This window comes from Paroedura picta, chromosome 6 (genome assembly GCF_049243985.1).
Source record: "Paroedura picta isolate Pp20150507F chromosome 6, Ppicta_v3.0, whole genome shotgun sequence".
Taxonomy (NCBI): Eukaryota; Metazoa; Chordata; class Lepidosauria; order Squamata; family Gekkonidae; genus Paroedura; species Paroedura picta.
In genome coordinates, this window is record NC_135374.1 from 76873490 (window position 1) to 76887187 (window position 13698).

A 13698-nucleotide genomic window follows, 5' to 3' on the forward strand; every position below is an offset into this window, starting at 1 on the left:
GTCACAACAGTTGTTTTTCAGGGCAGCTCATGAAATGAAAGTGCACACAGGGAGATTTGGGCATTCACCAAATCTCCTCCAATTGCTTGAGCCAACTTTGAGAACATCAAAATATAGGAAACAGATATTGTGGATTTTTTTTTAGACCAAGTTCTAATCTATTACATTTTGTTTCTGCTCACTTGAGTGACAATGCAGCTGTATTCTACCACAGTTAAATTTTGAACTGTCTTGTTAATGTTCTCATTAATGTTTTAATGTTCTCTTTAAAATGAATTTGAAATGTTAGAACCAATGACAAAATAAGTAAAACTCAAACAAGGCTTTATCAGAATTCAGAACAGCTTTATCATTTAGCATGTTCTTGCAAAGGGACCAGTTGGATTTACCAGTGCTTTGACATGCAGGATTTACTCAGTGGTACAAGTGAATATCTGTTTGAAAAGCTGAAATCACACAATTTGTTTTACCATAGACCTCTAAAGGAAAGATGTAGAACTTCAGAGCTTGTAGAACACTGAGTGGACTCAATTGCTCAAGAATCTAAGCAACACCACATTTTCATGACAGAATAACTAAGCAGATAAGCTCTGCAAACACAGATGTATTCTCACGTTATTCTAAGTTGGAGCAAAGCATATGATGTTTAGTACACAGTAGCTCAGATAGCACTAGAGTCATTGAAAAGTCATTCTTCAGCAGCAATTCAACTATTTCTTCCTCTGCTACTGGACCTTTTCCTGCCTCTACTCCTTGACCGAGAGGTACTTCTACTAGTACTACGTGTCCAACTCCTATTGCGACTCCGCTGTCTCTTTTTGCTGCGTGACTGTCGTTTTCCATGACTCCTTGAGGTCTCAGGAAGGTGTCTTTTCTTATGCTTATGACTCCTTTTCCTCTCTGACTCTCCATTTCTTTTGTAGGCATGATCTGAACTTGGACTGCTTCTTCTCCTAGACCGGCTATAATAGTCTTCATAGTAGCCTGATCTATTTCTTCTTTCAGAGTTTTTACCAGCATGTTTGGTCCATTCAGGGGAAATATGAATATCCCTGTTGGCCTCCCAGAATTCATTGTTTGGATTTCTGAATACATGAAGAAAATTGCAGTGTTTTCCTCTTGGGCACTTCTGTCTTTCAAATAAGCCTGAAACAGATTTTAAGTAGTTATTAAAATAATATTTTTAAAGTAAATTGAAGTAGTAAATATTGGTTTTGAATGGAGATTAAAACTGAGGTAAAATTTTAATGAATGAGGTATTGTTGGATGATCAAAAGAATGGATTGCTGAACCTTATACATTGCATTTATTATTATTAAAAGATTATGAATTCATTTTAAAGCACCATTGTGCATGTAACACAGCAATGTGGAAGACATTTTCAAAAGACACACCTATTTAAAGTGACATACCACAAATAGCTGTTTTCCACCTGGTTACTGGGCAGAATTCACACTGAAGCTGCCGCCCAGCATACCATCGACCATTGAATAAAGCAAGAGCTTCCTGGCATTCTTGTTCTCTTTAAAATAAATTTGAAATGTTAGAACCAACCACAAAATAAGTAAACTCAAACAAGGCTTGACATACCAAAAGTAGCTTTTTATGTTTAGATAATGCTACAAATTTTTATGTTTCCTGATGAGGTTCGCTGGCAGTTCATTTTTAATACTCACGATTGGTACTGAACATAGACGTTTCCCCGGAGGTGAGGTTCAAAATTGCAGCTGACCTACATCAAAAATTAAATAGATTAATAGAATCTTGTTCAAACATACAACATTGCAGTTATGAACACTAGATTTCACGGCAGTATTCTGGTTTGAGCTTGGAAATACAGTTGCTTTGGATCTTTATTAGACAGCTTTATGTAGCCGATACTTTCATTAGCTGTAACACAGGTCAGTCTGCCCATGATATCCCCCATATGATTGATGTATGAGCTTGGATGAATAAATACACTGCCTTTTTGTATCTGTGCTGACAGCTTCTCTCCCATCTGAATGGTAGACTTACAAGCATTAACCCACCTCTGCCAAAAACATATTTCTACATTCAGCTAATTCTCCTTATGAATAATTCTGAATGTGTAAAACATGGCGCTAAGTCTTAATATCTTCCTATTAAATAATGAACAATACCTACAGGTAAAGCGTTCCAGAAGTTTTAGCCTATTTGAAGTGGGGGGGGGGGGGCTAGAATGTTTTGGCAAAAATAGAAATTTGGGGAAACCTGAAACACACTTACAGTAACAATAAAAACCACATGGTAAGTATCCTGATTGAACTGAAAGCAGAACTTTTTGTCATCCAGCCACAGCTGATTTATAGCAGCACCTGGGGGTTTTCAAGCCAAGAGACATTCAGAGAGGTAGTCTGCCATTGCCTGCCTCTATGTCCCAATCCTGGACTTTCTTGGTGGTCTCCCATCCAAATACTAGCCAGGGCAACCCTTCTTAACGTCTAAGATCAGGCTACCTTGGGCTATCTAGTTCAGGGCAACAACAGAGCAGTGGGCCTAGTCTTTTAAAATGGGGATCTGTTAGGTGACAAGCTCAGCACTAATTCCAGATTAAACTTCAGTGCATGACAGAAATTTTAAAAACTGATGCTGAGAATCTTCAGTAAAATCACTGTCCCATCCTCAAGGATCTATCCAACTTAATCAACACTCCTTTTAAAATATACAAGGCAGAGGAAAAGGAGGAGACTGGAGAGGCTGGCATGGTGACAAATTTCAGAGTTCCTTTGCTGAGCCACTGCAATCATTTGGGGCCAAAATATGGAGTGAGCTTGCGCCTTGTCCAGCCCAGATGCTATTGCATGGTTGGCTAAGGGATAAATACAGCCTGTTCAAGACTGACAGAGGCACAGGCTCTGGACCTCTGAGGAAATATTCAGAGTCTTCCTGCCATCAGAATGCAGCTGAATATACACTTTAATTGTCTGAGAGCTGTATTTGTATTTTGCGGTACACATGAAGAAGAAGAGTTGGTTCTTATATGCTGCTTTTCTCTATCAGGAGTCTCAAAGCAGCTTACAATCACCTTCCCTTTCCTCTCCCCACAATAGGTGTACTGCTCAGTCAGAACAACTTTATCAGCGCTGTGGTGAGCCCAAGGTCACTCAGCTGGCTGCATGCGGGGGAAGAGTGGGGAACCAAACCCAGTTCTCCAGATTAGAAGCTGCTCTTAACAACTACCCCAAGCCCATAGGAAGTAGAGGGAGAAGGGATCTTGGAAGATGGCAGGGTTGCTTCTGATTTTCTGCTGTTTCTCTACAAGACTTTGTGAAGCACTGTCCTCTCATGCTTAGGGAATTGTAAACAATTGACAACTATTCTCCCCAGTTCTGCTCTATGTACACAGAAAGAAATGTACTAACTTGCATAAGTGAATGGCAGAAAATAACTGGATTTGGACTGTAATACTGTCTCAGATAAAGCAAAATGTGTCTGTATATTCCTACCTTGAACTGAATAACCTTTCCCACATTCTTGAATTCCGGAAGCACATCTTCATAGAAATCTAAGAACTGCTGGTAGATTTCTTCTTCACTGTATTCCAGACTTGCATCTGTGTCATAGTCATCTCTTTTACACTGTTCCATCCCAAAAGTAACAAACATACCCCTGATAAGGAGCGTCTGGCTGGAGTTTGGATAATTATGCTTCCGAGAGCATCTTAAGAGAAGAGGAAAAAAGTGGTGAGAGTTCTCACTTGTACCTAGTAAACTTGCAAGCACATGCTATTACATAGCCTCTATTACACAATGTTTTGAATGAAGGAAATAATACATCAGTTCAACAGTGGCTTGCTAGTAAGCTAAGCCAATGTTTATTCTTTTCCATTAATTTCCCTATCCTTCCTGATTCCTGTGACATGCACTGACGTTTTAAAAATTAGGCCCTGTCATTCAAACCAGAGGATGACAGAAGCTTTGCTATATGTTATTTTGCAGTAATTTCTGCACCACTTCAAATCTGTCTTCCTACAAGTTCAAAGACGTACAAGCAAGTTAATTAATTTGTTCATTTATTCCAGTGTATGTAACTCATAGAAAAAAATATTTCAACTGATTAACTGTAACATTGGAAATGGCTTTTTGTGCTCCTAAATGAAAAACAATCAATTTCAAAGGCTCAATTGTAGTTTAGTAATTACCTGTCTCCAAATCGGCAAGCTCCTGTTTTAATATAGAATGGGCAATTGGCTCGATCTTTCTCTGTTCCTACATTTTCTGGAGGTTCTGGGTTGTGCCATGTAGTTCCATTTTCCAGCTGTTTTGGAGAACATATTTTATCGGTTAAGGTAAAGGTATCCCCCGTGCAAGCACTGAGTCATGTCTGACCCTTGAGGTGACGCCCTCCAGCTTTTTCATGGCAGACTCAGTACAGGGTGGTTTGCCATTCCCTTCCCCAGTCATTATCGTTTTACTCCCCAACAAGCTGGGTACTCATTTTACCGACCTCGGAAGGATGGAAGGCTGAGTCAACCTTGAGCCGGCTGCTGGGATCAAACTCCCAGCCTCATGGTCAGAGCTTCAGACAGCATGTCGGCTGCCTTACCACCCTGCGCCACAAGAGGCTCTTTCTATCGGTTAGTTAACCTCTATTTTAAAAAGAAAGATCAAATTAATTCAACGTTATTACACTTAGTACTATATAAACTCTTTTAAAATCAACACCAACAGATATTAAATGCAGCTTTTTAGAAAATCTGAAAAGTATTACCAAGACAGCTACGTTTTTTGCACTGTGAACAGATAGCTAAAATCCCAAAATCAGTAATCTCAGGTCAATCCCATCCTGTAGAAACTTAGTGTGTTATGAAAACCAAGGCTCATGGTGAGCTTTTATAGATGAAATATACTAATACTGAAGTCTGCATGCAATTCAGGTCATTACAAATCTTTACTTTTCAAAACTCAGTATTGCTATGACAGAGTTGTGATATTTCAGTAATGAAGGGGAGAATACTATTCAGTCTGAAATATTTATGTTCAAAGGTTTTGGGAAATGTTAGCATGTTAAATACGGACAAGCAAAGAATCTCAAAAGTAAAGGCCTTCAATAACCAACATTCTCTCTTTTTACTACTTTTCCTCAACACAAATGGATAGCCTCTTCTGTCACAGAACACTGCTTTGGTGCAATTTTTTGGATCAGGTTCAAATAAGTCAAATCCTCCATTTCACAACATACTGGTCGCATTTAAGATTTCTTGTTCATATTCCATTCCACCAAAAATATTGTCGTCCTGCCTTTCAACTATTTCAGCAAGTGCATGCATTCTTGTTATGTCATTTTGTAAAGCAGACAACAGATCCCAGAAGGAGAGGCCAGCTCAAGACAACCGTTCAGCCTTTTATCTACATGAACACTTTATGTTAAAAGATATCTGAACATACCTGGCTTTCAGCTTGGTCCAACATCTTCTGCACAGCCTCCTATAAATGGTGCAAACACAGGACTAGTGAAAACTTTGAATGCAGACATCTCATCTGGTTTCTTTAGTTAAGAACCTAATGTGCAGCATTAAACATTACATTAAGTGTTTTAAAAGCTTGGCTTAGTTTTGCTAAAAACATAATAGGAAAGAAAGCTTGCACATAATTAAGATATTCCCTACAAGTGTACATGAATTGAGATATATTTTAATTAATTTTCCCAATTGGTGTCTGTACACAACATTTCTTTCCCTAACAACCAATATAGAAAAAAAATAATTATAGAAATTAAATGGAAGCAAAGGCAACATGTCAATTCTCTGCCACCATCTTCAGTAAGCACAAGTCAAAACAATCACTGCAGACGAACTGCGCTAGCCGCTTGTGGTATATATTCTGTGGCACATGAATACATCTCTGAAAAACTATTTACTTTTGCTTCTTAAAATATCTCCCTTATTCAAATTCCCTGGCAACATTCACCTTCCAGTACTTATCACTTATCCTGCAGGGTTTGCTGCCACAAATGCAGGTGTAGAGGAATGTTCCTGGAATATCAGTTTAGAAACAGGATACATTTGTTCATGGATATCCAAAGGGCCAAGAATGCCCAACTCCATCTGCTGCACCAGTGTGGTGCAACTTTTGAGGAGCACAACACACTCACTACCATGGTGGCATAAGAGGGAGATCCCAGTTGCAGTAGGTATTTTAGTTAGGTGTCAATGTATGAATCCCAGAGCATTTTGTAACATGGTCTTTCACCAAGGAGGGTAAACGTTAGGGATAGGGAGGAACTGGTTCACAAACTAAAGTTCATCACAAATTTTGGCTGGTTCATGAAGCAATGTTTGCGAACTGAAGAGCTTCCACAAACTTCCACAAATTTTGATGCAATTTGTGAGGAACAGAAACCAGGGGGTTAAGTAGTTCCAAGCCTTTTAAACCCCTGCTTTTTGTTCTTCATAAAACAGCTGGTATTTTTAAATGGCTGCTTTCTGCTCCCTGCTTCTTCAGGGAACAGAAAGCATGCAGTAAAATTCAGCTTATCATGGGAGGCAGAAAGCGGGGATTTAAATTTTAAATGGCTCACAAACCATTATGAACCCATTCCGTTCAAGAACTGGCCTATTAGTTCATTGTTCAGACATGAACCACAAACTGAACTGCAAAAATGCAGTTCATGCCCATCCCTAGTACAGGTATTCAAATGCTTTTTAAACAGCTACTGGTTTTCAGCTGAAAGCAGCTCTTGAGATGTAGCACTAGAACATTTACAGAGCAATCCTAGATACAGTTATTGTCCTTCTAAATGCACTGAATTCAACAGACTCAGAATAGTGCAACTCTACATAGGATTACACTCTTGAATACTTAGCCATGATCCCTTCTTTCTTAGTTCTGTGTTTGTACGGAATACATTTCAGCTTACACAAACTTCCAGTACATTTCACCTTAATTGTATCTGCTTCTCTCCCCCACCCTTGTAAGCCCGTTCCCTCTTAAAAGTCCTTCATTTAGATTTCATTTATATCACCCACATCACCCAAAACCTAAATCAATCAATAGAGACCCTGTATGATAGCATACATTGATTAAAATTGGGCTGTTCAAACACTCCATATAGATTTTGGAACAAGGAATAAAACCCTATTCAATATTTACTTAAGTATACACACCTGTCATATCCCTTTCCATTCTACTCCTCTGAATTACTATTTCATAGGATGGATTTGCCAAAGCCTTGGCTACAATAGCAGGCTTGTACTTTAATCAATGTTCCAATCAGGTTACTGTTTTTTAAAGTAGTAGTAGAAACTGATAATTCATCACAAATTAGTTTTTGATGAGAAAGAGAGAAATGCATAGTAATTCCCAGCATGTTAATCAATCCCCTGGCTTCAACTCAACAAATCCTGGAAAGGAGCACCAGCTTGGTGCTATTATCTACAGCTCAACTTTATGTTTATTCTACTTTGATGCAGATCTGGACAGGCTAACTCAAAATATATGGAGGAGGGGGACATATCCCTTCCCCCAACTGTATAGGGCCAGATTTGTAAGATCACTTGTTCTCTTCATGCTGAACAAAATAAACAAAGAATTAAGCCAGAAACAGCTGAGCACAACCAAATACTACTTTCTAATATGTTCACCCCATACCCAACAAGCTACAGAAAAAGATACGTCTTGATGAATGAGTCTGGTAAAGATGAGCTGTAACATCTTTGAGTAGAAAAAGTGGTTAAGGAATTGCAGCAGTATGATTCCAAATTAAAGTTAAGATCTTTTATTACACTACATTTCTCACTGTTCCTTAGAAGCTGATGCTGTCATAAAATTACATTTAACAAAAGCATTCTTAGTATGTGCTCCCAGACCTCCAGCAAGAATTCCACCTGTGGCAACTAGTAGCAGAACTTGGGCCATCTATTGCATTGACTGCCATCCTGCCAGGTATCCTTTAGTTACCTGGGTGTGCAAAAATAACAGACTGCCCATAGCTACTGAGAGCCCCCCTCCCCCCCCCACTGGCACAGGAAAACAGAGCACCCAGCAGCAGCTAGAAGGAGGCAGGTGCCAAAGGTCATTTCTGGTCATTTTCTGGGCAGATGATTTCTCTGCCCAGTTTCCTGTAACTTTTGAAAAATTGAATACAATAAGCTGCCCTGGGCTTAAGTATAAGGCAGTATATAAATAAAAATAAACATAGCAACAGTATTTGCTGTATTACAACAGAGCTAGATAACTAGTACCAGCAGTTATAGACTGCTGTATTCTGAAAGAATGAAACAACATTTACTGTATTTAGCAAGATAATTAAATCTAGAATACACGCTCCTGAGTCAAAGTTATATCCACCCCAATACAGAACCCTTTTGAACTTTCCTAGGAATTCTCCCCTGTTTACTGTAAGAGGATATGAACTGGGTTTATCCTCCTAGAGCAGGAATCACCTCTCTGTCTTTTTTCACTTGCTGTTTCCGCTCCTCCTCTTCTTGTTCTTTCCTCTGCTGCTCTTCCCATTCTTCTTTTATTTTTTGCTTAAAAAAAAAAAGATTCAGTTTTCTTAAAAGGAAGACTCAAAGAAATTATTATGCAAAATGCTCTATCATATTAAATTAGGCTGTTAGTTTAAAAATCAGTAATTTATCTTTTAGCATATTAGTCAATTGAACATCAAATTGGTTCCCCTCCTATCAATACATCAATCCAGATGCATGTTTTCGGTCATTAAAAAACAAGTTTGATTTTATCACTATCAATACGGGAAGACTATCAGTAACATTTTCACTCCTTAATGCAGTAACTTATCAGGCCCAAACTTGACTTTTTATCTAAACTCTTTTAACTAGCAGCCTTACTGAATAAAATTTGCCCCCAGCAATCAATGAAAGCTTTAGCTGATTTATAGGTTGAACTGATTAGCACTTAATTACTACATTTTGGTGCTGCAGTAGTCCAAAGCAAGCAAGATATGAGTAAGAAAGATAACTGTTTTCTTCATTCAAAATCTCAGCCCCAAAAGCTTGTTGTAATTGTGTCAAAGAGTATGTTGCACCTCTTCTTCTTCCTGACGTTTTCTTGCTGCCTCTTCTTTTTCCTTCTTGATCCTAAAAGCTTCTTGAGCCTTTTCTTCTCTTAGCAACCATTCTTCATGCAATCTTTGCCTGCAAATATAATTAGTCCTTAGCTGCCAGTAACTAATAAGAGCTTCTAGATATCTATATATAGTTAGGAGACAATGACTTGTATCCTAACATTTGCTGTTGATGGGGAACAGTTCTGCAAGTGAGAAAGAGGGGAATAATTTTTATTCATTCCCCCTCCCCCTCCAGTCCTCCCTCACTGTGTTTCAGAGGCTCCACTGTCCCCACGGGAAGGTTGCGTTGGGAAAGGGAGATCAGAAAGTTTCTTTAATAATATTAGGGATTTTTCCCCACCAAGGAAAACAGTTTGTATGGGAAAATGCAAACATTATGAATTAATGTAAGTGTACAGCAAATTACTCAAAATGGTTAAGTAAGGCTGCAATTTTTCATATATTGAAGACTTAAATAAGGTTAGCAGGTCTTACTTCCCAGTGAATGCATAGGATTGTATTAAAATATTTCTATCCCCTTCCCTTTGTCATAAATTGCTCAAGGTGCCTTACAATAGTACACCAACGGGTTTATCAATAATAAATCTTACATATTAAACATAGGCCAATCTCAAAACATTTGCAATTACTATCTATCAATAAATTCAAAATAACACATTAGAAACATCCAGATCAACAAAAGATCACAAAACTTGACTTTCAACACAAAGCCATCTGTGTAAGAATGACTTTGCAAGCCACCCACACCCCAACAAAGACAGGGTCCACCTGAGCCTGCATACGGCCTTTCCATAACATCAGTACTAAAGCAGAAATATTACAGGCAGAGAAGAACATTCCCTCTAGCAGAGGCACAGTCAGTCAACTGATCAGAGAGATCAAGCTGCAAATTATATTTCTGACTTTTTTATTCACCTTTCTGCTTCAAGCAGTTTTTCTTCTTCATCCAGCTCTTCCTCTTCAGATACCTGTGCATTTTTCTCTGCTGGTTCTGAACAGAGGATGATATTTTTAGATTTAAAATCATGATAGGAGGCTCGCTAACTATATTCTATAAATCTGCCAATTCCAGACCACCATTGCCATACAGTAGAGCATATTATAGTATTCCAAAGCCTTATTTAAATGAGATGCTGACAGGCTAAAATTACTTTTTTTCCTATGATCTACTTGTGCAATCATGCTATGTGTGAAACATTAACATACCATCACATCACTAACCCCAGTTATGAATCTCTGGCTTGCTAAATCCATAACAACTGATGCGCAGAACATACATTATTCCATCTGTTGGTATTGCAATTAATTTAAAGCAAGCTAAACATTCTCAAGATTAGCTCAGGAGGGGTAGTTGTGCTGGTTTGAAGCAGCAGGACAAAACTGAGACTAGTAGTATCTTTACAAAGTTTTATTCAAGGTATAAACATTTGTATGCATGCACAAAACTTTATTTACCTTGCATAAAACTTTATTGGTTTTAAAGGTGCCATTGGACTCAAACTTTCTTCTCAAGATTATGAACTCATGAATTTCATTTGTCAGACCATGATCGGATTAAAAACACAGCAGCCTTCTCACCCAATAGTAAAAAGTTCTATTGAGGTAACTGAAGTTTGCAAAGTGCAGCTGAGAATTCAGGACTAACCCAAAGATATAAACTCACTACATAAATCAGAAATTCAAATGGGCAGCCAGTCTGAAGTAGCACAACAAAATCAGAGTCCAGTAGCACCTTTAAATGCTCGGGCACGCCTTCAATAAATCTTTGTTGGTCTTAAAGGTGCTACTGGACTCTGATTTTGCTGTACATAAAGGAGAGTTATAGTAACATTTCATTTTCATTATACTAGATTCTACCCAATCCTACCACTCCTCTGAGCAAACCCTGAAACTTTCTTCCATCCCTGAAGCCTTCCTCCAACTTGTGACTCTTCCTCAAATGCAGAAATACTCCAAGGAGTCTTTCTTCAGACTAAAGCACCTTACTCCAATTGAAGTAGCTCTAACACAACAGAAAAAGCCTCTTCTATTGAAAGGCTTCATAGGCTGGAGGAAGCTCTGTGGACAATATTGGATCTACCCCATTAACAACAAGGATAGGATCCAAGAAGCCTTTCCATTTGTGGAGTAATCTTCCATGAATGGACTACTGATTCGCTCTAAAGATTTGAATGGACAAGCACAGTTAGATTCAACCCACAGTCATATCAATTATTTATTTATCATCTGATATTTCATAATCCCAACATTTAACATGTTATAAAAACAGAACAACTGGCACCAATAAATCCATTCACAAGCTTGCTGAAGCAGGTATATGTAAGATAAATGCAAGATTCTCTCCAGCTGTTTAGTTCAGCAGAAGTGAAAGAAATTTCTGCTGCCTTCCCGATTTTCAACTTAGGCCAAAGGATATTGAGAAGATGATAGGCATGCACACCAACTCTTCCAATAGTATGCCAGGCTAATATTTGTGGACCCTAATAATCTGCAATTGTGCAGTTAAAATAATATAACATCACTTTGGCAATTGCAAGTTAATTTCAGCTTTTGTAATACTTTTTAAAGATTTTGGAATTCTTGTCTAGTGACAAACATCTCCCAATATTTTAGAAAATCCTTCATAACAAAAAATGTAAGATGAGGTCCTCTACACACATCAATAGGATTCTTACCTGAATCTCTAAGTCTTGCCAGTAATTGTCTTTTTTTCTTTCGTTTCTCTTTCTTCAAAAGTGCTCTGTACTTCTTGTGGCTGAAAACAGAAATTTTTCTCCTTTATTTTTATAGTAAATGGTCAGCCAACTGCTCAGCTAAAATTTCTCAGATTTTAAACCAAATAAGATCTGCAATAGCATTTTCTTAGCAGACTGAATTAAAAAAAACACCCAGCCAAAATAAAAATCTCATGGTTTTATCAAATTCATGTTTTATCCTCTTTAGAAATCATATTTAGAAATCAAAGAGGAAATAAATAAAATGCAGTCATATTTCAAACAAGAACCACATCTAAGTATCCTTAAAAGATCAGCCAAAGCATCTTATTAGTTCTATATTTCTGGTTCCATAGTATTGCCATTTGTCTCACTTTTCTTAGCATTATATGTGTACATTATGTCCTTGATGCTATAGATCTATCAAAGGAATAATCCTTCTTCTCTAGGTTTTGGCTACAGTAATCTTTACCACATATTGCCAAATTCCCTTCCTAATTTAGTAGTAGTTTAGTTCTTGTAATTTCATATATTGTACTGGTTACCTTTAAAGTTCTACCATGTACATTTCTTATGGCTGTAGTAATATAAGGCTCAGTCATTCTGATCCACTTTGTTTTGTCCAGAACATTATCATATCTTAACTGTTGGTATAGCCCAAATAATTATTTCCATTTTCTTTCACCATCTCTCCTAGTCCTCTTTTCCCCATTGCTTCCTATCTCCATGTGCCTGAACAGTCTGGGACCAAGGAATCTGAAGAACTGGCGGCTGCCATATCAACCAGCATATTTATTACTTCACTGTCCAAAACCCTAATCTGGGTGCCCTTTGGATATTAGCTAGTGACCCAGATTAAACATTTTTTAATTTTACTATGGTACCACTCCATTTATGCAATACCTTTCCCAAATGTAATACTTTTCCCCAGGTGAGACCTGGGGATCCCTGGAATTACAGCTCATCTAAAGAGGTTAGTTCCCCAGGGGACAATGGACACTTTGGAGGATGGACTCTGTGGTATTGTACCCCACTTAGATCCTGGTTCTCCCAAGGCTCCACCCCAAAATCTCCAGGGGTTTCCCAGCGTGCAACTGGCAACCCTATTCACCTGTCCTCCGCTGGCGGCCTAATCATCCCCTCCCCGCATCATCCCCAGGATTTTAAACACCTCTAGCTTCGGGAGGAATGGGCTAGCGGCATACCAGTCAGTAACTGTCACACCAAGAGCCGAATAATAACTCAAAATAACGGGGAGGGAGGGCTGTGTCAACATACTGGAAACGGAAAAACTAAGATGACGATGACTACATTCTGAAGGTGAGTTTATTAAAATGAAAGATGCGTTGGGGATCTTATGGCCAAGAACTGGGCAGATTTTACCCAGAATTGTTTTGGATTTGATCTGCTTCGGAGGCTCAACGAAAGGAAAGCGGGCGCGTCCTCTGATTTAACACTTCCTAAGCACACGCTTATACTTTCCCGCACGTATATGAAATGTGCAGACACCCAACGCTGATTAAGCCACACGGCTGTCTCTGGCTCTTCTTTGACGACCACACGACAGGGATGCCGAGGAGAAACCGCAGCCTTCCCAGCAGCCACCAGTTTCCCTCGCTTCAGCCCACCGTCGGGCGGCCTCTTCTTCTTCTTCTTCCCGCTCGCTGAGCGCGCGGCCAGGGCGAGGGGGACCCGGAACCCCGCTGAAGCCCCTCAGCCCATCTCAGACGCGGGAGGCTGCGCCGTTGCCCCTGCCCCCCTTTACCTCAGTCTCGCCGACCCTCCGGGAGGCGCCAACAGTGACGGCGATACGGGCGCCGCCATCTTACAGTAGCCCAAGTGTAGTCACATGATTAAAACCACCGGACGTGGCCTAAATAACTTCCGTGGGCGGGTCCTGGCGGAACGGAGCCGAGAGAAGAAGCGGCGGCGC

At 39.2% G+C, this 13698-nt stretch overlaps 1 protein-coding gene across 1 annotated transcript; it reads right to left on the reverse strand.

The window, feature by feature from the left end:
- Positions 1-307: 307 nt before the first annotated feature.
- On the reverse strand, positions 308-13676 carry ZRSR2 (zinc finger CCCH-type, RNA binding motif and serine/arginine rich 2). Its single transcript, XM_077343165.1, has 11 exons — positions 13531-13676; positions 11727-11806; positions 9967-10042; positions 9010-9118; positions 8405-8491; positions 5409-5447; positions 4163-4278; positions 3468-3681; positions 1677-1732; positions 1413-1522; positions 308-1146 (listed from the first exon to the last, which is right to left on the reverse strand). The coding sequence occupies exons 1-11, from the start codon at positions 13587-13589 to the stop codon at positions 707-709; spliced, it is 1386 nt and encodes a 461-aa protein (XP_077199280.1). The 5' UTR covers positions 13590-13676; the 3' UTR covers positions 308-706.
- Between the last annotated feature and the right edge of the window lie 22 nt (positions 13677-13698).

Excerpts from the sequence above, each read along its gene's own strand:
- ZRSR2 (XM_077343165.1), bottom strand. The coding sequence starts at position 13,589 with ATGGCGGCGCCCGTATCGCCGTCACTGTTGGCGCCTCCCGGAGGGTCG. Across the intron at positions 11,807-13,530 it reads GGAGGGTCGGCGAGACTGAG|CCACAAGAAGTACAGAGCAC; the intron begins GTAAAGGGGGGC and ends TTCTGTTTTCAG. Across the intron at positions 1,733-3,467 it reads GAAAGGTTATTCAGTTCAAG|GTCAGCTGCAATTTTGAACC; the intron begins GTAGGAATATAC and ends TTTTTGATGTAG.